Genomic DNA, 26,288 nt, shown 5'->3' on the forward strand with positions numbered 1-26,288 from the left:
AATGGGGAGGCTGTGCAATTGTGGGAGAAAGGGTATGTGGGGAATTTCTATGCCTTCCTCTCAATTTTGCTGTGAACCTAAAATTGCTCAAAAATGAAGGCTTAAGTGTTTTATAAAGAAAAAAGTATTTTATCCAATGGAAGAGCTAGTGATGAATGAATGCGTGTAGCACCCAGAACTCCCTAAGCTTGATTTTGCTGTGTGATCATGGGCATATGCTTGCTTTCTCAGTGACTTGGTTTATCCCAGTGTGGAGTCTATGAGTTCTTTGTGTTTTCTTTGTGCTTATTCACTGGGAAGCACTGACAAGGTAAAATTTATTTGCAGCTTTCATAAGGCTTTGCCTTTAAATGTGAAAAGCAAAGTAAAGTTTGCTCAATTCCAGTAGCTGGTAAAACTACAAGTTGGCCAGCTGTTTCCCCCTAAGTAGCAGGCTTGTTCACTGCCCCCTCCCTACCCCTGGAATTCTGTGGACCCGTCTTTTCTCCCAGAATTAATTCTCTAAAGAAAGATTATTTGGTATTTCTCTTTGTTTCAATAAATAAGACCAACTCTTCCCTACTTCACCCTTTTCTTCACTGGTAAAGTGAAGGAGATGGGTTAAATAATTTTAATTTAAAATAAAACTTATTAGCAACTTAACTAGATCATTTTGAAGATTAAATTGTATTAAGAATTTAAGAACATTTTAGCTAAAATAATGTTAAATTGCTTTCGCATACATATAAGAAAACATGCAATAATTTCTATTGCCGTTGATATTGCTCTAAATGCTAGTTTGGGAACTGGCCCTTACCGCCACATTGAAATTCCCTGAAATTCGTACAGCTGAAGCCAAATGGCCAATGTGACCTTTCCACAAATGTAATTCTGATAAATGGAGGAAAAAAAATGCAAGCAACAAGATGTTGTCTATTTATTGCATTTTAAAATATCTTTAGCTGGTTAACTTGAAAATTTCTCAAAATATATTTCATGTATCTATTTCTTACATATTCATTTTTTGGGGTACTTTTCTGTCTCTGTTCAAGCTGGGAGAGAAAGAGGGATAGTGGATTTATCAAACCAGAGGGGAAGGAGCAAAGTTACAAAATCATCCAAACCATCACCTCCTTATTGCTGGGAACTGGTTTTATTTTTGCAAATATAGTCATGTGCTATTTAATGACATTTTGGTCAATGACAGACTGCATATATGATGGTGTTCTCGTAAGTTTATAATAGAGGGCACTATTCATAATAGCAAAGACATGGAGTCAACCTAAATGCCCATCAATGGTAGACTGGATAAAGAAAATGTGGTACATATACACTATGGAATACTACACAGCCATAAAAAATCATATAATGTCCTTCACAACCACGTGGATGGAGCTGGAGGCCACTATCCTAAGTCAACTAACACAAGAACAGAAAACCAAACTGCATGTTCTCACTTATAAGTGGGAGTTAAACACTGAGTACACATGGATACAAACAAGGGAACAAAGGACACTGGGGCCTACTTGCAGATGGAGGGCGGGAGGAGAATGAGCATAAAAAAAAATCGCTTAGGTACTATGCTTATTACCTGGGTTATGAAATAATCTGTACATCAAACCCGCATGATACATAGTTTACCTACATAAAAAAGCTGTGCATGTGCCCCTGACCCTGAATAAAAGTTAAAAAAAAAAGATTATAATGGAGGTTCCTGTTTCCAAAATGGTGGCATAGAAGCAAGCTAGCTTCACTCTCCTGACACAAAACCAAAAATAAGTATATAGCACTGAGATTTTTAGCAGCAAAGTCCCAGAACTCAAATATGAGGATAACTGAGTTTCAAGGGCTACAAAGAATTGCAAAAAACTCCGAGCAGATGGTAAGAGAATTGAACTTCTTTATCGATAATGTCCCTCTCCACAGTCTTCCCAGCACAAGGCATATTGAAAATTTTCTTCTGACTCATGGTTTCTACACTGGAAAAACTGATATTGAGGCGGATAACCAGCTTCCCCACCATCTTGGGTTCTTTGACAGGAGATCGTTTCCTGCCTCAAAGTGCACAGGAAGCATTTAAGTACCTGAAGGGAAAAATATCCCTGGCAACAGCCACAGATAAGCCAGAGAAAGGACTACCATCCACAGCCCTGGAAACTCTGCTCTTCAACTCGGCCAAAAGAAACACCAAATCAGAGTGGTGATTCAGTGACACTATGCTGCAGGAGGTACATCTACAAGTTCCCCAGGCATGAACTCCTAGCCAGCCTTTCAAAACTATTGGGGTATTCCTTTTGGGAATTCCCCAATTTGGAACAGGCAGTGTTTTGTTTGTTTACTAGAGCCAAGGCAAATCTGGGCTTAAGACACCATCTACTGCCCAAAAAGAAGCAGCAATTCAGCAGGAAGGAAAAAAAAAAAAGATTTCAATAGGTAAATTACAAAGAATCTCTAAGCAAACATACCCAATAAAAAATAAGGCATTCAGAGAAGACTAAAATAAATAATCCTTCAATGCAAAAACAAAGATGTGCATCCACAAAAAACAACAGCAAACAGGGAACCATGACTTCCCCAAATGGACAAAACAAGGAACAGTGACTGACCCTAATGAGATGGCAATATGTGGGCTCTGACCAGTAATTTAAAATAGCAGTTTTAGAGAATCTCAGTGATTTCTAAGATAACACAGAATATTCATTCAGAAATTTATCAGAAAAATTTCACAAGAGATTAAATAATAACAAAAAAACCAAACAGAAATCTTGGAACTGAGAAATACATCTGCTGAACTGAAAAATTTATTTGAAGCTTTCAACAGCAGAATGGATCATGCAGAGGAAAGAATCAGTGAGTTTGAAGTCAGGCTATTTGAGGCCGGGCATGGTGGCTCACACCTGTAATCCCAGTGCTTTGGGAGGCCGAGGTGGGCAGATCACCTGAGGTCGGGAGTTCAAGACCAGCCTGACTCACATGGAGAAACCCCATCTCTACTAAAAATACAAAATTAGCTGGGCTTGGTGGTGCCTGCCTATAATCCCAGCTACTTGGAAAGGCTGAGGCAGGAGAACCGCTTGAACCTGGGAGGTGAAGGTTGCGGCGAGCCGAGATTGCACTATTGCACTCCAGCCTGGGCAACAAGAGCAAAACTCTGTAAAAAAAAAAAAAAAAAAAAAAAAAAAAAAGGAAAAAACAAAGTCAGGCTATTTGAAAATAGAGGAGAAAAAAGAAAGAAAAGGAACAAAGATTATTTGTACAATATAGAAAATTACCTCAAAAGAATAAATCTAAGAATTATTGGTATCCAAGAGAGAGTCAAGCAAGAGCAAGGAGTAGAAAGCTTATCAAAAAAAATAATAACAAAAACCTTTCCAAACTTAAGAAAGATATAAATATCCACATGCAGGAAGGTCAGAGAACACCAAACAGGTTTGACCCAAATAAGACTACCCTAAGGCATATGCTAATCAGACTCTTAAAAGTCAAGGACAAAGAGGGGACCCTGAAACCAGTAAGAGAAAAGAAGCAAATAACATATAAAGGGAGCTCCAATTTGTCTGACAACAGACTTCTGAATGGAAACCACTCAGGTCATGGAGGAGGAGGATAACATATTCAAAGTGCTGAAAACAAACAAACAAACCCTGTCACCCAAGAATATGGCATCCAGCAAATCTACCCTTTGAATATGAAAGAGAGATAAAGTCTTTCTGAGATAAACAAAAGGTGAGAGAATTACCACCACCAGACCCATCTTACAAGAAATGCTAAGGGGAGTTCTTTACTCTGAAAGAAGAAGAGGAAAAAAAAAAACACTAACATGCCAAAAAAAAAAAAAAAAAAAAAAAATTGAAGTTATAAAACCCACTGGTAAAATTAAATACACAGATAACCCTAGAATACTCTAATATTAAAATTGTGGTGGGTCATTCACTCATAACTCTAGTATGACACCTGAGAGACAAATCTGTCAAAAACAATAATATTACAGCAACTGGTTAAGAAATAGGCACTGTAAAAATATGTAAATCGAGACAACAAAAAGTCAAAATTTGGGAGGGATGGGATTAAATTGTAGAATTTTTTAAAGGCTGTTTTCTTTCCTTGTTCCTGTTCTTTTTTAGTGATACAAAGTAAGTTGTCATGTGTTTAAATAATTTGTTATATCTATAAGATATTTTTGTAAACCTCATGGTAACTCAATGAAAAAAAGACTATAATAGATACACTAAAAATAAAAAGCAATGAATTCAAACATACCACCCAAGAATAACCCTTAACCACAAAGGAAGACAGTAAAAAAGGACAAAGGAAGAGATGAGTTACATGACAAACAGAGAACAAGCCACAAAATGGCAATAGTAAGTCCTTACTTATCAATAACAACTCTAAATTTACATGAGCTCAATTCTCCAAAATTGAAAGACATAGAATGACTAAAAGAATAAGAAACAAAGCTCAATTATATGCTGCCTACAAGAAACTCACCTCACTTATACAGATACAGACTGAATGTGAAGGGATGGAAAAAGAAATTCTATGCAAGTAGAAACCAAAAAAGAGCAAGAGTAGTTATACTTCCATTAGATAGAAGTAGCATACTTCTTCTATCAGATAGAAATAGCATGCCTGTTAAATACTGTGAAAACAGACAAAGAAGGTCACTATATAATATGAAGAAGTCAATTCAGCAAGAGGATATAACAATTATAAATATCTATGCACCCAACAATGTATGCACCCAAAAATAGAGCACCCAAGTATATAAAGAAAACATTAATATATCTAAAGGGAGAGATAGACTGCAATACAATAACAGTAGGGTACTTCAACACCCCACTCCCTGTAGTGGATAGATCATTCAATCAAAAAACAAAGAAACATTGGAGTTAAACTACACAGTAGACTAAATGAACCTAACTGACATTTACCCAGCAGATTTTACCCAATTGCTACAGAATGCACATTATTTTCATCAGAACATGAAACAGTCTCCAGAATAGACCATATCTTAGGCATTAAAGCAACTCTTCAACAAATTCAAAACAGTCGAAATTATATCAGTTATCTTTTCTGACTATAGTGGAATAAAACTAGAAATAAATAACAAGAGGAACCTTGGAAAATATGTAAATACATGGAAATTAAACAGTGTGCCCATGAATGACCAAGAGGTCAATAAAGAAATTAAGAAAGAAATATAAAAATTTCTTCAACCAGAATAGGAACAGCTCCAGCCTCCAGCTCCCAGTGTGAGCGACACAGAAGACGGTTGATTTCTGCATTTCCAACTGAGGTACCGGGTTCATCTCACTGGGCCGTGTCGGACAGTTGGTGCAGGACAGTGGTTGCAGCCCAAGGAGCAAGAGCCAAAGCAGGGTGAGGCATCACCTCACCCAGGAAGCGCAAGGGGGAAGGGAATTCCTTTTCCTAGCCAAGGGAAACCATGACATGCAACACCTGGAAAATCAGGTCACTCCCACCCTAATACTGTGCTTTTCCAAGTGTCTTAGCAAATGGCACACCAGGAGATTATATCCCACACCTGGCTTGGAGGATCCCACGCCCATGGAGGCTCCCTCATTGCTAGCACAGCAGTCTGAGATATAACTGCAAGGTGGCAGTGAGGCTGGGGGAGTGGCACCTACCATTGCTGAGGCTTCAGTAGGTAAACAAAGCTTCTGGGAAGCTCGAACTGAGTGGAGCCCACTGCAGCTCAAGGAGGCCTACCTGCCTGTGTAGACTCCACCTCTGGGGACAGGGCATAGCTAAACAAAAAGCAGCAGAAACCTCTGCAGATGTAAATGTCCCTATCTGACAGCTTTGAATAGAGTGGTGATTTTCCCAACACAGAGGCTGAGATCTGAGAATGGACAGACTGCCTGCTCAAGTGGGTCCCTGACCCCCGAGTAGGCTAACTGAGAGAGCCTAACTGGGAGTAGCCTAACTGGAGTGGACCTCAAGCAAACTCCAACAGACCTGCAGCTAAGGGTCCTGACTGTTAGAAGGAAAACTAACAAACAGAAAGGACATCCACACCAAAACCGTATCTGTACATCAGCATCATCAAAGACCAAAGGTAAATAAAACCCCAAAGATGGGGAAAAAGCAGTGCAGAAAAGCTCAAAATTCAAAAAATCAGAGCACCTTTCCCCCTCCAAAGGAACGCAGTTCTTGGCCAGCAATGGAACAAAGCTGGACGGAGAATGACTTTGATGAGTTAAGAGAAGAAGGCTTCAGTCCATCAAACTTCTCAGAGCTTAAGGAGGAACTATGAACCCAGTGCAAAGAAACTAAAAAACCTTGAAAAGAGATTTGAAGAATGGATAATTAGAATAACCAGTGCAGAGAAGTCCATAAACGACCTGATAGAGATGAAAACCATGACACGAGAACTACGTGACAAATGCACAAGCTTCAGTAACTGACTCGATCAACTGGAAGAAAGATTATCAGAGATTGAAGATCAAATGAATAAAATGAAGTGAGAAGAGAAGTTTAGAGAAAAAAGAGTAAAAAGAAATGAACAAAGCCTCCAAGAAATATGGGATTATGTGAAAAGACCAAATCTACGTCTGATTGGTGTACCTGAAAGTGACGGGGAGAGTGGAACCAAGTTGGAAAACACTCTGCAGGATATTATCCAGGAGAACTTCCCCAACCTAGCAAGGCAGGCCAACATCCAAATTCAGGAAATACAGAGAACACCACAAAGATACTCCTCGAGAAGAGCAACTCCAAGACACATAATTGTCATATTCACCAAAGTTGAAATGAAGGAAAAAATGTTAAGGGCAGCCAGAGAGAAAGGTCGGGTTACCTACAAAGGGAAGCCCATCAGACTGACAGCAGAACTCAAACAAATTTACAGAAAGAAACAACCCCATCAAAAAGTGGGCAAGAGATATGAACAGACATTTCTCAAAAGAAGACATTTATGCAGCCAACAGACACATGAAAAAAATGCTCATCATCACTAGCCATCAGAGAAGTGCAAATCAAAAGCACAATGAGATACCATCTCACACCAGTTAGAATGGTAGTCATTAAAAAGTCAGGAAACAACAGGTGCTGGAGAGGATGTGGAGAAACAGGAACACTTTTACACTGTTGGTGGGACTGTAAACTAGTTCAACCATTGTGGAAGACAGTGTGGTGAATCCTCAAGGATCTAGAACTAGAAATATCATTTGACCCAGCCATCCATTACTGGGTATATACCCAAAGGATTATAAATCATGCTGCTATAAAGACACATGCACATGTATGTTTATTGTGGCACTATTCACAATAGTAAAGACTTGGAACCAACCCAAATGTCCATCAATGACAGACTGTATGAAGAAAATGTGGCACATATACACCATGGAATACTATGCAGCCTTAAAAAAGGATGCATTCCTGTCCTTTGTAGGGAAATGTATGCAGCTGGAAACCATCATTCTCAGCAAACTATTGCAAGAACAGAAAACCAGACACTGAATGTTCTCACTCATAGCTGGGAATTGAACAATGAGATCACTTGGACACGGGAAGGGGAATATCACACACTGGGGCCTGTTGTGGGGTGTGGGGAGGGGGGAGGGATAGCATTAGGAGATATACTTAATGTAAATGAGGAGTTGATGGGTGCAGCACACCAACATGGCACATGTATACATATGTAACAAACCTGCACATTGTGCACATGTACCCTAGAACATAAAGTATAATAAAAAAAAATTTCTTCAAACAAATAATAATGGAAATACAACATACCAAAATCTATGGGGTACAGCAAAAGTAGTATTAAGAGGGAAGTTTGGAGCAATAAACACCTACACCAAAAAAGTGGAAGGAATTCAAAAAACCTAACAATGCACCTCAGGGAACTAGAACAACAAAAATATCAGAAATTAAATAGAAGCAAAGAAATATAAAGATTATAGCAGAAATAAATTAAATTGAGACCAAAATTTAAGAAGATTCAATGAAACAAAAAGTTGGTTTTTTGAAAAGATAAAATCAACAGACCTTTAGCTAAAATTAAAAAAAGAGGAATCCTAATTAAATAAAATTAGAAGTGAGAAAAGACATAACCAAGACCACAGAAACACAGGGAATTATTAGAGACTATTACAAAAAACTATAATCCAACAAATTGGAAAATCTAGAAGAAATGGATAAATTCCAGGACACTTGCGACCAAGATCGAACCAGTAATAAATAGAAAACCCCAACAAACCGGTAATGAGTAACAAGGTTGAAGCTGTAATAAAAAGTCTCCCATCAAAGAGAAGCCTAGGACCTGATGGCTTCACTGCTGAATTCTACCAAATATTTAAAGAAGAATTAATACCAATTTTCCTTAAACTCTACCAAAAAAATTGAAGAGGGAATATTTCCAAATTCATTCTATGAGGCTAGCATTGCCCTATTATCAAAACCAGATGAGGATAGAACAACAGCAAAAAAGGTAACTAGAAGCAAATATCAATAATGAGCACAGATGCAAATATCTTCAACAAAATGCTAGCAAACTGAATTCAACAACACATTAAAAGGATCATTCACCATGATTCACCCCAAGGATGCGAGGATGATTCAAATAATATGCAAATAAACAGACATGGTACATGCATCAAAAAAACCAAGAACAAAAACCATATGATCATTTCAATAGATGCTGAAAAAGCATTTGATAAAATTCAACATCCCTTCATGATGAAAACCCTAAACAATTAGACCTAGAAAGAACATACCCCAAAATAATAAAGGCCATATGTGACAAACCAACAGCCAATATCATATTTAATGGGGAAAAATTGGAAAGATTTCCCTCTAAGATTGGGAATAAGGCAAGGATGCCCACTTCCACCACTTTTATTATTCGTTATAATACTGGGAGTCTTGGCCAGAGCAATTAGACAAGAGAAAGAAATCAAGGACATCCAATTTGGAAAGGAAGAAGTCAAATTAGCCTTGCTTGCAGACCAAATAATCTTATATTTTAAAAAAAATCGAAAGACTTACCAAAAAACTGTTAGAACTGATAAATGAATTCAGTAAAGTCATAAAATACAAATCAACCTATAAGAATCAGTAGCATTTATATACACCAACATAATCTGAGAAAGAAATCAAGAAAGTAACCCACTTACGATAGCTACAAAGAATATAAAATACCTAGGAGTCAATTTAACCAGAGCAGTGAAAGAGCCATATGAGAAAAACTATAAAACACTGATGAAAGAAATTAAAGAGGTCACAAGAAAATGGAAAGATATTGCATGCTTATGGATTTGGAGAATTAATACCATTAAAATGACAATACTACTCAAAGCAATTTATAGATTCAGTGCAACCCTTAATCAAAATACCAATTACATTCTTCACAGAAATAGAAAAAGCAATCCTAGAGTTGATATGGAATCACAAATGATTCTGAATAGTTAAAGCAATCCTGAGCAAGAAAAAAAAAAAAAAAAAAAGCTAGAGACATCACACTACATGACTTCAAGGTACACTACAAAGCTGTAGTAACCAAACCAGCATGGTACTTATATAATAATAGACACATAGATCAGTGAAACATAATGGAGAACCCGGATACAAATCCACATTTCTTATAGCCACCTCAGTTTTGACAAAGGTACCAAGAACATACAATGGGGGAAAGAACAGTCTCTTCAATAAATAGTGCCAGGAAAACAGGATATCTATATGCAGAAGAAAGAAACTTGACCCTTATTTCTTACATACAAAATCAAATCAGAATGAATTAAAGACTAAATCCAATATGAAACTATGAAGCTACTAAAAGAAAACATTGGGGAAATGCTCCAGGACATTGATCTGGGCAAAGATTTTTCGGGTAAAACCTCAAAAGCATGGCAATGAAAGCAAAAATGGACCAATGGGATTATTAATACATTGAGCCAAAAGGCTTACACACAGCAAAGGAAACAATCAACAAAGTGAAGAGACAACCACAGAATGAGAGAAAATATTTGCAAGCTATCCATCTGACAAGGGATTAATAAGCAGAAGATACAATGTGCTAAAACAACTCAATAGCAAAAAAAAAAAAAAAAAAAAAAAATCTGATTTAAAAATGGGCAAACCCATCAATGACAGACTGGACAAAGAAAATGTGGTGCATATACACCGTAGAATACTATGCAGCCATAACAAGGAATGAGATCATGTCCTTTGCAGGGACATGGATGAAGCCGGAAGCCATTATCCTCCGCAAACTAAGACAGGGACAGAAAACCAAACACCACATGTTTTCACTTATAATTGGGAGCTGAAAAATGAGAACACATGGACACAGGGAGGGGAATAAACCACACTGGGGCCTGTCAGAGGAAGGTGGGTTGGGGGAGAGCATTAGGAAAAACAGCTAATGCATGCCAGGCTTAATACCTGGGTGATGGGTTGGTAGGTGCAGCAAACCATCATGGCACATGTTTACCTATGTACCAAACCTGCACATCTTGCTCATGTACCCCAGAACTTAAAATTTAATTAATTAATTAAATTTAAAAATGGGCAAAAGATCTGAATAGACTTTTCTCAAAAGTAGACATATAAATGGTCAACAGGTATATGAAAAACTGCAGATAAATGCAAATCAAAACCACAGTGAGATATCATCTCAATCCAGTTAAAATGGCTTTTATCAGAAAGACAGGCAATAACATGCTGGTGAAGATATAAAGAGGGAACCTGGTACAGTGTTGGTGGGAATGTGTATTAGTGCAGCCATTATGGAAAACTGTATGGAGGTTTCTCAGCAAACTGAAAATAGAACTACCATGTGATCCAGCAGTTCCACTACTGGGAATACATCCAGAAGAAAGGAAATCAATATATCAAAGAGACATTTCTACTCTTATGTTTATTGCAGCACTATTCATTATAGACAAGATACGGAATCAACCTAAGTACCCATCGGTGGATGATTGCTGAACGAAAATGTGGTACCTATATATAAGGGAGTATTATTTATTTATGCAAAAGAATGAAATCCTGTTATTTGCAGCTACATGGATAGAACTGGGGGTTATCATGTTAGGTGAAATAAGCAAGCACAGAACCACAAATATTGCATGTTCTTACTCATATGTGGAAGCAGTGATCCTGACCCTGTGTAGGCCTAGGCTAATATGTATGTTTGTGTCTTAGTTTTCAACAAATAAGTTTAAAAAGTAAAAAAAAAAAAAAAAAAAAAAAAAAAAAAAAAAATTAAAAATAGGAAAACAGCAAAAAGCATATAGAATAAAAATATAAAGAAAGAAAATATTTTTGTACAACTGTACTTGTGTTTATGTTTTATTTAAGTTGTTGTAAAAGACTCAAAAAGTGAACACTAAAAAGTTTATTGGCTGGGTGCTATTGGCTGGGTGCAGTGGCTCACACCTGTAATCTCAGCACTTTGGGAGGCCAAAGCAGGTGAATTGCTTGAGCCCGGCAGTTCAAAACCAGTCTGGGCCACATGATGAAACCCTGTCTCTACAAAAATAATACAAAAATTAGCCGGGCCTGGTGGTGCATGCCTACAGTTCCAGCTACTTGGGAGGCTGAAGTGGGGGTATCGCTTGAGTTTGGGAAACGGAGGTTGCAGTGAGCTGAGATTGTGCCACTGCACTCCAGCCTGGGTGACAGAGTGAGACCCTGTCTCAAAAAAAAAAAAAAAAAGTTTATAAAATTAAAAAGTTACAGAAGACTAAGGTTAATTTATTACTGAAGCAAATATTTTTGATAAATTGAGTGTAGGCTAAGTGTATGGTGTTTTTAAAGTCTACAATAGTGTGTAGTGAAGGCCTATGACATTCACTCAGCACTCACTCACTGACTCACCCAGAGCAATTTCCAGTCCTGCAAGCTGTGTTCATGGTAAGTGCCCTATACAGCTGTTCCATTTTTTAAAATCTTTTATACCATATTTTTTCTGTTTAGATATGTTTAGATACACCAGTACTTACCATTGTGTTACAATTGCCTATAGTATTCAGTACAGTAACATGCTATACAGGTTTGTAGCCTGTGTGTAGGTGTGTAGTAGGCTATACCACTTGGATTTGTGTTAAATACACTCTGATGTTCACACAACGATGAAACTGCTTAATGACACATTTCACAGAACATAGCCCTGTCGTTAAGTGATGCAGAGCTGTAGATGGATTCTTTCTGTAATTTTATTTAAACCTCGCTAACCCTATGAGGTCTGTAGATTTGGTGCTAATGCACCTTCATGACCACTCATTCATTCTTCTAGCATTCTAAGTTTTCCTTATCATGGTTTATGATTATGTATTTGTGGGGTCATTTGACCAATGTCTTCTCTATTGAACTGTGAGCACCATCAGGCTAGTGATGGTGTCCATTTTTTTTCTATTGCATTCCAGCGCGCCTAGGACGTAGTCAACAATAAATACTTGTAGAATGAAAGAATGAGTTCATCATTCACCCTTGCTCTAGGCATTGTGCTCAGTGGGGAAAATGAGGAACAGAGTGGTTCAAAGACTTGCTGTGGGCTAACCTTTCTTTCAAGAAGTCCCAGGCCGGGCGCGGTGGCTCAAGCCTGTAATCCCAGCACTTTGGGAGGCCGAGACGGGCGGATCACAAGGTCAGGAGATCGAGACCATCCTGGCTAACATGGTGAAACCCCGTCTCTACTAAAAATACAAAAAAACTAGCCGGGCGAGGTGGCGGGTGCCTGTAGTCCCAGCTACTCGGGAGGCTGAGGCAGGAGAATGGCGTAAACCCGGGAGGCGGAGCTTGCAGTGAGCTGAGATCCGGCCACTGCACTCCAGCCTGGGCGACAGAGCGAGATTCCGTCTCAAAAAAAAAAAAAAAAAAAAAAAAAAGTCCCGGTATGTTAGTCCCCTGCAGATACTGTAACAAATTACTACAACTTTAGGGCCTTATAACAGCACATATGTATTACCTTCCAGTCGTGAAGGTCAGAAGTCGAAAATGAATCTTACAAGGCTAAAATCAAAGGGTTGGCAGGGCTGCTTTCCTTCCAGATGCTCTGCAGGAGAATCTGTTTCTTTGCCTTTTCAGACTTCTAGAGGCTGCCTGCCTTTTTGGATTGTGGTCCTACAGTCCATCTTCAAAGCACATCACTCTAACCTCCATTTCTGTCAGCAGACTTCCTTTCTGACTCTGACCCTCCTGTCTCCCTCTTACAGGGGTCCTTGTGACTACATTGGTTCTACCTGGATATTACAGCATATGCCTCCCATCTCAAAATCCTTAAATTAGTCACATCTGTAAAATCCCTTCTGCCAGGATTCCCTGGGGTCATTCCCTTAGCCTGAGATGGATCTTACCTATAAAGTAAATAATCATGAAGTCAAGAGGGCAGAGGTGGGCTTGCTCGTTGGAGTAGAGAGAAATGGATCTTATCTATGAAATAAAGAGTAATGGAGTAAAGAGGGCAGAGGTGGGCTTGCTCATTGGAGTAAAGAGAAATGGATCTGATCTATGAAATAAAGAGTCATGGAGTAAAGAGGGCTGAGGTGGGCTTGCTCATTGGAGTAAAGAGAAATGCCAGTGAAGGTATTTTAGGGAATTAATTCCTGGGTAAAAGGAAGGCCCCTGGTACGTGACAGGCCAGAGGTGACGAGTCTGCTGCTTAGGGGCAAACAGGGAGTGGAACAAACCTTAAATGGCCTTCCGTGTTGACGTACAGAATCTTATAAAAGTTGCAAATTATTTATCCTGTTGGTGTAGCCCCTCGAGTTATCAGTATTACAAAATTCTTAGAAAACCTAGAAGAATGTAGTGCTTGCTGCGGGGTGAATAGAGGGAGGGGGTGTGAGGCATGAGCCACACCCCATGGGCATATTTGCTGTTCAGAGAGTGGAACAAACATACATCTGTACGGGGTGGGGGCTGGAGTCCAGAAATATGGACCCAAGGCAGGCCACCTGGACCTTCATGTCTAGATACCTCACTGTGGGAGGAAAGGCACCCAGCTCTGGTATCAACAAATTAGAGGCAAAGCCAGCTCTCCTGGCTCATGGCTCCAAGCTGAACCCACTGGATGGAAATATTTGACTGCTGAAGAAAGGTTAGCTCTTGAGTTCAGGCTGAATTCATTCAACAGATATTTGTTCAGTGCCTCTGTGTGCCAGCCAGCCCTGTCCTGGCAGTGGTGAACAAGTTTGATGTGGCTCCTGTTGGCTTATGGGCATGTAAGGGAGGCAGACACTCGGCAGGTAAATGAGAACAGAAAACGATTCTAAACTGTGGTAAGTACCAGGATACTGAGGATACTGAGACAGAAATAACCACAGATGGGATGGAAGGGGTGTGCATTTCAGAGGGGAATGCCAGGGAGGACCTCTGTGAACACACGTCATTAACGTGAAGGCCTGAGACAGAGGCCTGGGGAGAAGCACATGTGGGGTCCCAAGGTGGGCCAGAGCTTGGTGGTTTTGAGAAATGGAGAGAAGGTGGGAAACAGTGGCCAGAAAGGCTTGACGGAGTTGGGAGACCATAGACCTCAAAGGCCTTGTGGGCCGTGGCAGAGGATTTGAGGGTTATTCTAAAAAGCAGTGGGAAGCAAGGTGACCATTTTAAGCAAGAAATTGATCTGACATGCATAAAAAACAATATCCTTGAGAAATATGGGCGTTCTCTATTGTTTTTCTTTTTTTCTTTTTAAGCTATTAGTTTCTGAACGCTTAGTACATACTGGGTGCTGTGCTAAGCTGTTTATATGCATTATTTTGTCTAGTATTTTCAACAGGCCTAAATTGGAGAAAATGTACTCATTTTACTGGATACTAAACTGAGGCTGAGAGAGTAACGTAACTTTGCCAAGGCAAGTAGCAGAGGGAGATTCCAAACCTAGGTCTGTCGACTCCCATGTTTGAGCATCTAACCGATTTATTTTCTCTCAGTCTCCCTCCCCTACTTTTCACAATTAAAACACTGTGGCAATATATATAGATAACATAAAATGTGCCCTTTTTTGGTATCACAAATACCAAAATTTGAATAATTTGAATAATGGGCTATACCACATGGATTTAACACACTACAGCATATTATTAATAATACACATTCCACTAGGAAAACTTGGCACAGGTAGGAGCTTGTGATCTAAAAAAGAACTTATGCAGGATTCATAATCTTTGCTTCTTTCAAGCAAGCTTAGTTTTTGTCCTGTGCATATGGCCTGTGTTTATTTTCATCCCGTGGCCTTTGGGTGTGCTATTCTTTCTAACTGGATGACTTCCCTTCATTCTCTCAGCCTTTGAAAATATTTTTTTTCTATGTTAAAAAGAAGCTATATATATGTATAAAAGAAAGCTGTATTGAGTGAGAATTTTTAGATATTTTACTTGCAATGAGAAAGAAGAAAAGAAGTTGAATGTTATAATGTAGTACAATAATAAACATCAGTAGAGTGACATGTTATAGTTGATCAATCACCATTTATTGAAAATTCAGAGTGGCCAACATGGTCTTAGGGTTTATGGACACACAAAAACATTTTACCTATAGGAAGATATAAATGTACAATGAGGGAGAGAGAGCTAAGGGGTAAAGCAGAGTGCACATAATCAGAGGAGGAATGGAAGGATAGAGAAGGCTAAGAAAATGTGCCATTTTAGCCATTTTAAGTGTGTAATTCTGTGGCATTAATTAGATTCCTGTGACTGTGCAACCATCACCTCAATCTAGTTTACCACCCCAAATAGAAACTCTGTAACCATTAAGCAACAACTCTCCATTCAGCTTTCCCCCAGCTCCTGGTAACCTTTAGTCTACTTTCTGTCTCTATGAATTTGCCTATTGTAGATATTGCATTGAAGTAGAAACAGACAATATTTGTCCTTTTGTGTTTGGCTTCTTTTGCTTGGCATGATTTCAAGTTTCATCTACATTGTAGCACATAGCAGCTCTTCATTCCTTTTCACAGCTGAATAATAGTCCATTGTATGCACATACCTCATTTTTTATTTTTTATATTATTTATTATTATTACTATTATTATTATTTTGAGACAAAAGTCTTGGTCTGTCCTCCAGGCTGGTGTCCAGTGACACAGTCTTGGCTCACTGCAACCTCTGCCCCCTGGATTCAAGCGATTCTTGTGCCTCAGCCTCCTAAGTAGCTGGGATTACAGGTGTGCACCACCGCTCCCGGCTAATATTTTGTATTTTTAGTTGAGCTGAGGTTTCACCATGTTGGCTAGGCTGGTCTTGAACTCCCGGCCTCAAGTGATCTGCCTGCCTCGGCCTCCCAAAGTGTTGGGATTACAGGTGTGAGCCACTGCGTTCGGCCCATATGCTTCATTTCGTTTATCCATTCATCTCTTGATGGAAAATTGGGTTGTTTCCACCTTTTGGCCATTGTGAATGAACATTGGCATACAAGTATCTCTGAGTCTCTGTTTTCAATTTTTTAGATCTATACCTAGAAGTGTAATTCCTGATCTATTCTGTTTAGCTTCTAGAGGAACTGCCAAACTGTTTTCCACAGGGGCTGCACCATTTCGCATTTCTATCAGCAATGTACAAGGGTTCCAATTTCTCTGCCTCTTTGCCAACACTTGTTTTCCATTTTTTCCCTTGGTTTGGATCACAGCCACCCTAGTAAGTGGTAGCTCATTGTGATTTTGATTTGCATTTCCCAAATGACTTGTGATGTTAAACATCTTAGCATGTGCTTGTTGGCCATTTATATAGCTTCTTTGGAGAAATGTCTATTCAAGTCATTTGCTCATTTAAAAAACTATGTTGTTTGTCTTTTTTATGGTTGAGTTGTATGAGTTTTAGAAATATGTCCTGGATATCAAGCCTTTATCAGAAATATTTTCTGATATTTTCTCCCATTTTATGGGTGGTCTTTTCACTTATTTGATAATGTCCTTTGCTGCACAAACATTTTTAATTTCAATAAAGTCGAATTCACTTTTATTTTGTTGCTCCTGATTTGGTGTCATATCTAAGAATCCATAGCCAAATCCAAGATCATGGATGGAGATTGACTCCTGTGTTTCCTTCTGCTGTTTCTTGCTTTTAACCATTAAATTATTATCTAGATTTTAGAAGTCATTCACTTTGTCAGCAAATCATCAGAGACATGGGAAGCACAGCTAAGTAAGTCGTGGGGGTCCCCCTGAAGGGCCTCAGACAATAGTGGTGGAAACAAATCTCAGTGGTGATTATGCTGTGATGATGTAGCCACTCATTCCCAAACACCAATGTAAGGATCTTTTCTGGTCCACTAATGTTTGTGGAAAAATGATTTAAAAAGTCAAATTTTCATAAAACTAAATTTATTTCATTTAAATAACTGTCCCACATTGTGCAAGTGGCTACCTTCTATGATATTGGCATGTTCTTATGACCTGAGGCTAAGAGTAGATGATGATACTTTCTTTAAATGGCTCTACTTGGAAAATTGAGAGTGACCAACCCTGTGTCACACTTCCTAATTTAGGGAGGAAACTATGAAATTCAAGGGTTTAGAAGCCACTGCAGACGCTAGAGTTCATTTATGCGGGCCTGCGAAGCATGCTGGTGATCCCTGCCTGGAGTTTCTTGGGAAGGGTTTGTGGGGATCTTGTCCAGATTCACTTCCTCAAATATCTGACTCATTTCAGCTGTAATTGTCATCTTTGTGCAAAATTTTTAGAAATGGAGAGTGGGGAAAATGAAGAGGAAATCAAAACTAGAAGGTCTGTTTCTTAGCCTGACTTTTTTCAGGCAGCCTCTGACTGATTCCTCTTATAGGTTTTGCCAGATGGTTTTTGTTTTTATTGAAGGTATATATAAAAAAAGAAAATGAGAAGGAAAAAATCCTGCACAGAAAGGGATTTTTTTTTTTTCTTATGGGAAAGAACACTCAGTTGCACTTGGCGCCTGAATGAAGTTGGGCTAATGAGTTCACCATTGTAAAACAGTGAAATTCTCCCAAACATACTAATTAAGGTGCTTTTTGTCTTTTCTGTTGGTTTTCGCTTTGGAGGTACTATGAAAATAGTACACTGAAAAATTGAGGGGCCGAGTTTGGAAGAAATGACATAGTCTCTACTGGGCAATCGGCCTTGCACTTGAATGACCTGGTGTGGAGACTGGTCTCCAAATTTTCTGATGGCCCACATTCCTGGGCTGCAGTGTGTAGTCATGCAGTTTAATGGTTGCCTATGGATCTGTGCAGTGCACAACCTATGTAGTCATAAACAGCGGCCTGATGTATTCTAACAAAAATACAAATGAGCATAGACACCTAAGAGATGTGTGCTGGTTTATAAATTATATACATTAAGTTCTATTGCCAATCCACCTAGATTATCTAATGATGAAACTTGATTTCATATTTTAAAGATAAAAATAAAAATGAATAGCAGTTAAAACAGATTTCATCTATGCTCCCATGGGTGGTTTCAAATATTCCTTGGGGTAGGTCTCCCTACTTTGGAGACATTGGCCTGGGAAGAATTCACATGGATCTTCTTTCTCATTCAGGCAGGGCAATGCATTTATAGGGCAAAGTTGCCTCTTAGCAGTAGAGTACTTAAGAGTCTTACCACTCCCTGCCAGGCCCTAGCCTCACCTGCTGGTTTTCCATTTCAGAGTACACAGTCATTAATGAAGCCTGTCCTGGAGCCGAGTGGAATATCATGTGTCGGGAGTGTTGTGAATATGATCAGATTGAGTGCGTCTGCCCCGGAAAGAAGGAAGTTGTGGGTTATACCATCCCTTGCTGCAGGAATGAGGAGAATGAGTGTGACTCCTGCCTGATCCACCCAGGTGAGTGTGGAATGGGAGACTTCAGGTTGCCTTCACATTGTTGGAGGCAATGAACAGGAACAGACTGAACACCTGAATTCTAGCAGGCAGCCATCAGGAGGCTGTGGTCCCATGATTATGAAAAGTGACACAATTCAGCGTATTCTAACCAAAGGCACAGCAATAAAAGGAGTCAGTACTCTTTTCAGTGTTAAACTTGTACAACTTTGAATTCATTCACTCATTCATTTAACAAGCTGACTGAGCAGCTTTATGTACCAAGTCAGATACTAGGAATACAATGATAAAACAAAAGACACACTCCGGCATTCCCAGAACTTATAGCCTGGGGGGATATGGAGAACAGGCAGCTACCATACAGTGTAGTAAATGCTATGATAGAGAAGCATGGGGGACTATGGCAACATGGATGGGAATGGGGGCAGGTGGGAGGAAAGTCAGTGAAGACTTGCTAGAGAAAGTGGTGAGCATGCTGATGGGAGAAGCAGACTAAACAAGGTGAGGGGGCTTGGGAGGAGAAGTCAAGCCACAGAGGATAACATGTGCCAAGGTCCTGTGGCAAGAGGAAGCATGGGGTTTTGGGAGATGCAAGTAGCAGTCTGGCAGGAGAAATGTGTATGTGATGAGAGACCTGGATAAATGGAGAGAGGGAGGGAGAGGGAGAGGGAGAGGGAATGAATGAATGAGAAAAGATTAAGAGAGAGCAATCTGAAGGGAGGAACAGGAGCCAGATCCTGAAGTGCTTTGCAAACTGTGCTTCAAAGTTTAGGCTATATACTGAAGATATTTTGGTAACACTGGAAATCTTTTAGTAAAGAAGGAAAAGCAGATTTTTCTCTTTAGCTGTGGTATGGGAAAAGGACAAGCATGACTAGAGGCAGGAAAGAAATAATGGGGACCTTAATAAAGGTACAAGCTCTATGAATGGAGAGAGGTAGAGGGATTTGGGATCTGAGAGTGGAACTGACCACACATTGGGATCTGTTGGGTAGGATAGGAGAGGGAAGGCAAGAACAGAGTCAAGTCTGATGCTCTGGTTTCTGAACTGGACACTTGGGAAATGGTCCCAGTGATATGAATGTGTCTTTGGATGAAATGAGACCTTCTAGCAGTTACTTCTTTGTGGTGATTATTGATCTTCCAATATCTCCCACTTGATATGTACAGTCAAAATATTACATGTTAAAATCAATTGATATAGTTCCTTTCTCTGTTTTGTGATGTCACCTATTTGATATACAAATAGGTTTGTTGTTTTTATGTGTTTTCCATATTTGAAAACACAAGCAGATGTATATATACATATATATTTTTCCTCTTCTTACACAAAAGATAGCATATCATAAGCCTTGCTAACCATCTTGCTTTTTTCTCTTATTATTTTTTGAGACACCGTTTCACTCTGTTACCCAGGCTGGAGTGTAGTAGCTCAATCATGGCTCACTGCAGCCTCTGCCTCCCAGGCTCAGGTAATCGTCCCACCTCAGCCTCCTGAGTAGCTGAGACTACAGGCAAGTGCCACCACGCCTGAGTAATTTTTGTATTTTTTATAGTGATGGAGTTTCCCCATGTTGCCCAGACTTGTCTCGAACTCCTGAGCTCAAGCGATCTGCCTGCCTCAGCCTCCCTAAGTTCTGGGATTACAGGGATGAGCCCTGGTGCCTGGCCTTGCTTTTATCTCTTAACAATATATGCTGGAGGTCACTCTATGTCAGTATGAAACCATGTTCTTCATTTGTTTATATGGTTGCATGTATCTGCCTTGTGTGGATTACCATAGTTTATGAACATTTGGGTTGTTTCCATCCTTTTGCTGTTAACAGTACTACAATGACTACCCTTAGGCATACATCACTTAGTAGTTTTGCAGTGTATTTTCGAGGTAGATTCCTGGAAGAGGGATCGCTGAGTCAAAGGGGGGCGCATATGTCACTTCCCAGCCTTGCTTTGCCATGTTTTCTCCATACGTTTGGCATTTTTTCCAGCAGTGTGTGAGAGTACTGTTTTCCCTAAGCCTTGCAACACGATGTGTCATTTGGATGTTTGCCAGTCTCATAGGTGGGATCATGGACAGTTTCAGTTTGCATTTCTATCATTATGATAGATAATGATCTTCTCTCTGCTGGTGGCAGTGGAGCAGCAGGATCAGTGTCGAGGGGCACCAATGGCAGGGATGTCAATGGTGACTTCTAGTAGCATCTGGTAGCACCAGGGTCCTCACTGGGCCAGTGTGGTTTCCTGTAGTTCTAGGTTGTATAGCTCTGCATTTGGTCCCCTGGCCCTTCTAGCAACTTTGTGAACTATCTAATGTCTTTTTTTCCTTTTTAATTGATACATAATATTTGTACACGTTTATGGGGTACATGTGATATCTTGTTACTTGCACAGAATGTGTAATAATCAAGTCAGAGTATTTAGGGTATCCATCACCCTGGGTATTTATTATTTCTGTATTTAGTGTCTTTTTAGTATAGCCTTGTTCATCTTAATCACCAGGCTGGTGTCTGTGGCTTATATCTAAGCACTCTGATGTGACCGTGCTAAGAAAGAGAGTTGGCCAGGGCTGCTGATAGGATTTGGCTCTGTGTCCCCACCCAAATCTCATCTTGAATTGTAATAATCCCCACAGGTTGTGGAAGGGATCTGGTGGGAGGTAATTGAATCATGGGGGCAGGTCTTTCCCATGCTGTTCTCATGATAGTGAATACGTTTCACGAGATCCGATGGTTTTATAAGTGGCAGTTCCCCTGCACACGCTCTCTTGCCTGCCACCATGTAAGACATGACTTTGCTCCTCATTTGCCTTCCACCATGATTGTGAGGCCTCTCCAGCCATGTGGAACTGTGAGTCAATTAAACCTCTTTTTATAAATTAACCAGTCGCAGGTGTGTCTTTATTAGCAGTGTGAGAACAGACTAAGACAGCTGCTGGGGGCAGACTCAGTCCATTTGCCTCCTCAGCAGTGATGAGATAGGGAGTTAAAGAGGGGGAATTGGCATGTAAGTAAAGATAGTCTTTGGAAGGCACAGTGATCCTGCAGGGACCCAGTTATGGGTCACATGACTACTGGAATTTGACAAATCATACAGTCATATCTCAATATCCACGAGGGACTGTTTCCACAACCCCTGCAGATACCAAAATCCACAGATGCTCAAGTCCCTCAGTTGGCCCTGTGGAACTCCAGGGCTCTGCATCCTGTGAGTACTGTATTTTTTAGCCATGGTTGGTTGAATCCATGCATGTCAAACCTGTGAATACGGAGGGCCAGCTGTATTAGCAACTCATCTTCTCTGATAGAAGGGGACACTGGAAGAAGGGAAGCAAAATCAGGATAGTGTGGAAAGAGAGAGCTATGCATCTCTCTCCTACAGTAACCACACGTACATACACTACAGCCCAAGGAAAACCTAATTTCAGCTGAAAGCAAAGAAGCATACTATCAGCTTGAGGAAATGCTGTTTATCTTAAGAAATTCAGAAGCTTGTATTAGCCATTCCTTCTTCCTTCTTTCATTCACTCAAATAATATTTATTGAACACTTACTATGTGCAAGCCACTGTATGGTGCTGTGGATACAATGTTGGACAAGATACAGTCCTTGACTTAAGTCTATTATAGGAAAACAGATAATAGGCTGTTAAAATTGAGCATGCTGTATGCAGTGGCAGGGATAAGAGTTCATATTTTGTATTATAGATACTATGTGCAGGCACTTGTGATAATTTAATTAAAAATTAAAACAGTCTGAAGAGGTAGATACGATGTCTAATCCCAGGGTTAGGCCATTCTCACATTGCTATAAAGAAATACCTGAGACTGGATAATTGATAAGAAAAGAAGTTTAATTGGCTTACGGTTCTGCAGGCTGTACAGAAAGGATGGTGGCATCTGTTTCTGGGGAGGCCTCAGGCAGCTTTTACTCATTGAGGAAGGTAAAGCATGAGTGAAAGTAGGAGCACAAGAGAAGGGGGAGGTGCCACACAGTTTTAAACAATCAGATCTCAAGAGAACTCACTCACTATCGCAAGGACAGTACCAAGGGGATGGTGCTAAACCATTCATGAGAAAGCCACTCCCATGGGCCAGGTGCGGTGGCTCACGCCTGTAATCTCAGCACTTTGGGATGCCAGTGTGGGCGGATCATGAGGTCAAGAGATCGAGACCATCCTGGCCAAAATGATGAAACCCCGTCTTTACTAAAAATACAGAAATTAGCTGGGTGTGGTGGCACACACCTGTAGTTCCAGCTACTCGGGGGGCTGAGGCAGGAGAATCACTTGAAGCTGGGAGGTGGAGGTTGCAGTGAGCTGAGATTGCGCCACTGCACTCCAGCATGGGTGACAGAGCGAGACTCCGTCTAAAAAAAAAAACAAACACACACTCCCATGATCCAATCACCTCCCACCAGGCCCCACCTCCAACATTGGGGATTACATCTCAACATGAGCTTTGGGTGGGGACACAGATCCAAATCATAACACCCAATTGGACAAATGAGGACACTGAGTCACAGAAAGCTTAACCAATTTGCCCAAGGACACACATCTGCACAATGGCAGAGCCAGAACTTAGTTCTCTGTTTTGCTAAGTGGGATTGAATCATTTGTACTTTTTCTCACGACCCCCGACTCCCTCAAGAGACCATGTTTCTAAACTGGTCCTTGTTGCAGAATCACGCAAACCCCTCTGGTGTGGCCTGCTGGTTGCGGGGAGCCTGACACATTCCAGGGTGAGCCTATTGTTAGACAGGAGAGTTGTTTCCAATGGCATACTTTCATCACAGAAGTATATGACATAGAAGAGTATTTAATAACACAGGAAGATATTTACTATCTATTATGAAATTCAAAAGTAAGTTACAAAAACAATGTACCATAAGTCATATAAGTCTAATTTAAAAAATGTATGTGTATATAGGCAGAGAAAGACTGTTAGCAATAGTTTGGGTGATGGGGTTTTAGATATTTTTTATTTAATTCTTTTTGCTGGTCTAAATTTTCTAAAACTTCCACAATAAACATGTAACGCATTTATACAAAAGACTCTATATTGATAGATTCTTCCTTTTCCTGCAGGCAGTTTCGTGTTACTTTAAAACACCAGCCACTACCTGGGATACTTGTTGAGACCCCCCTTCTAAACTCTCCAGTCTGAATTCTGGCACCTCTAGCAGTTTCTTTGAGATGAGAGGTTCTTCCTCTGGGCTCTGACACCTTTCTAGGCCCAGATGCTCTTAGTTGAGACAGGACCCTGAGAAGGTGCAGTTGTGCTCCCATGCAGCTGATTAGAACCCGCAAGTGCTTTGGCCTAACACTCCTCTTCTTGGGAATGTTTCAGGTTGTACCATCTTTGAAAACTGCAAGAGCTGCCGAAATGGCTCATGGGGGGGTACCTTGGATGACTTCTATGTGAAGGGGTTCTACTGTGCCGAGTGCCGAGCAGGCTGGTACGGAGGAGACTGCATGCGTAAGTAGACCTTGACCTAGCTCTGTCTCTAGTGCACACTGTCTTAAAGTCTTAGCTTACAATGGACCAAGATTTATCTCCTTGGAATCTGAGTTTTGGAGAGCCTGCAGCCAGAGGGCTTTCTAGGTAAAACTATAAAAACAAAGATGGGTTTCCATCTGCGAGGTGTGGATTGTGAACATTTGTTTGAATTCTTGGCCACAGGAGGTTTATGTCTACTCTTCAATCTCCTTTTCTAAGCGAGGCCAAGGCTTTCTGCTCTATGCATTCCAGAAGCAATTGCATGGTAGCCTTGGTCAGCAAACAGTGACTAAGTCTTCAGAAATGTTGTCTGTAGTGCACTGTACATATGAATTTCTGTTGGTAAATTTCTTGAATCCTGAATTAAATTCCTGGAACCCACAGCAAATTGCTAGCATGCCTTTTGTCCAAGGAAAGAGTTTCTTTCTGGCATCTGCTTGATGTGAAAGAATTACTTAGTTTTTATTAGAGTTCTGTGAGTTTCAATTCTTTGAAAATGGAGTGGAAATCTAATCTCTCGCTCAGTCCAAGATTCCCCTCCGCAGTGCCCTGATTGATAAATGTCCCTCTGAGAGTCTGTATCTCAAGCAATGTACAAATTGCTTTTATTTCACTAACTTATTCCATATGTCTCCTACTTGAATCAGAAGCAGTTAGAATGGTCTTACAGTCTAATTTTCTCCTATGAATGATATTTCCAGTTTACAGAGATGGAGGATCAGGTGTGGTTGGTATCTTTGACCGATATAATCTGTACTGAAATACCATCAGTTTCAAGACTCTGTGGCTAAGGATGAGTGTATGGTCTGCAGCTGAGAAATTCAACTATACCAGGAGGAGAAGGGGCTTGTTGGCACTTCCAGGTGAACTGGGGAGTTCAGTTATCCATAATACAGATACTTTTTTTTTTTTTTTTGAGACGGAGTCTCGCTCTGTAGCCCAGGCTGGAGTGCAGTGGCCGGATCTCAGCTCACTGCAAGCTCCGCCTCCCAGGTTCACGCCATTCTCCGGCCTCAGCCTCCCGAGTAGCTGGGACTACAGGCGCTGCCACCTCGCCCGGCTATTTTTTGTATTTCTTAGTAGAGACGGGGTTTCACCGTGTTAGCCAGGATGGTCTCGATCTCCTGACCTCGTGATCCGCCCATCTCGGCCTCCCAAAGTGCTGGGATTACAGGCTTGAGCCACCACGCCCGGCCAATACAGATACTTTTTAAGTGTTGGTCTCGGTTTCAGGTTTAAAACTTCAATGTCATTTTAGATGGTTTCTCGTAAATCAGTACCTGGCAGATTATGTTCCAGGTAGGTCAGCCGCAATATTTAACTCTGGTCTTCTTTGGCAGCTGTTCTATGGAGACTGTATCGCATAATGAGCAGGATACAAGCTCTCGAATGAAACAGACCTGGGTTTAAATAATGTTTTTGTCTATCGCTGCCAGTATGACCTTGGACAAGTCATCTAATCTTGCTAATATCAGTGTCCTTTTATAAAAAAGGAGAATAAGGCTACCTACCTCATTAGGTTGATTTGAGGATTAAATGAGATAATGTATGTGAAGCACCTAGTTCTCTGACAATAGTAAAAGCTCAATTAATGCAATAAATACATCACTATTATCCTATATGCTCCTTAATTACTGAATTGTTAGGTGATTCAGAAAGAAGACTACTCTTCTTCCTTTCGTTTCTTTTCCTTTCTTCCGAGATGGGGTCCTTCTCTATTGCCCAGGCTGGCCTCAAATTCCTGGATTCAAGCAATCCTCCTCTCAAATAGTGGTGACTAGAGGCACATGCCACCATGCCTGACAAAACTACTTTCAATAATAGTTTGGGATAGTCATAATTAAAGCTGTAGTGCACAGCTTTGGACTTCACATTGACCTTTGGATTATATAGGATCACTTTGGGTTCTTTCCTGCTTTGGATCATATGGAAGATTGCTCTTTCTCTGTGCACATGAGAGGGAAAGGGGGATTTGTTGGGGCTGGAGTGGTAGGCACCAGTGTGATCACACATGGCCTTTGATATGGTTTGGCTGTGTCCCCACCCAAATCTCA

The 26,288-nt window shown here is 40.3% G+C and overlaps 1 protein-coding gene across 2 annotated transcripts in view; it reads left to right on the forward strand.

The window, feature by feature from the left end:
- LOC105471560 (peptidase domain containing associated with muscle regeneration 1) overlaps nucleotides 1-26,288 on the forward strand; it is a 99,265-nt gene that overhangs the window by 15,403 nt on the left and 57,574 nt on the right. For both annotated transcript variants that reach the window (XM_011724098.3, XM_011724099.3), the window contains exons 2-3: nucleotides 18,567-18,743; nucleotides 24,085-24,213. In XM_011724098.3, the coding sequence (XP_011722400.2) occupies nucleotides 18,567-18,743; nucleotides 24,085-24,213 (306 nt within the window). The remainder of the gene's footprint in view (nucleotides 1-18,566; nucleotides 18,744-24,084; nucleotides 24,214-26,288) is intronic.

The sequence above is a fragment of the Macaca nemestrina genome, chromosome 12 (genome assembly GCF_043159975.1).
Source record: "Macaca nemestrina isolate mMacNem1 chromosome 12, mMacNem.hap1, whole genome shotgun sequence".
NCBI lineage: Eukaryota > Metazoa > Chordata > Mammalia > Primates > Cercopithecidae > Macaca > Macaca nemestrina.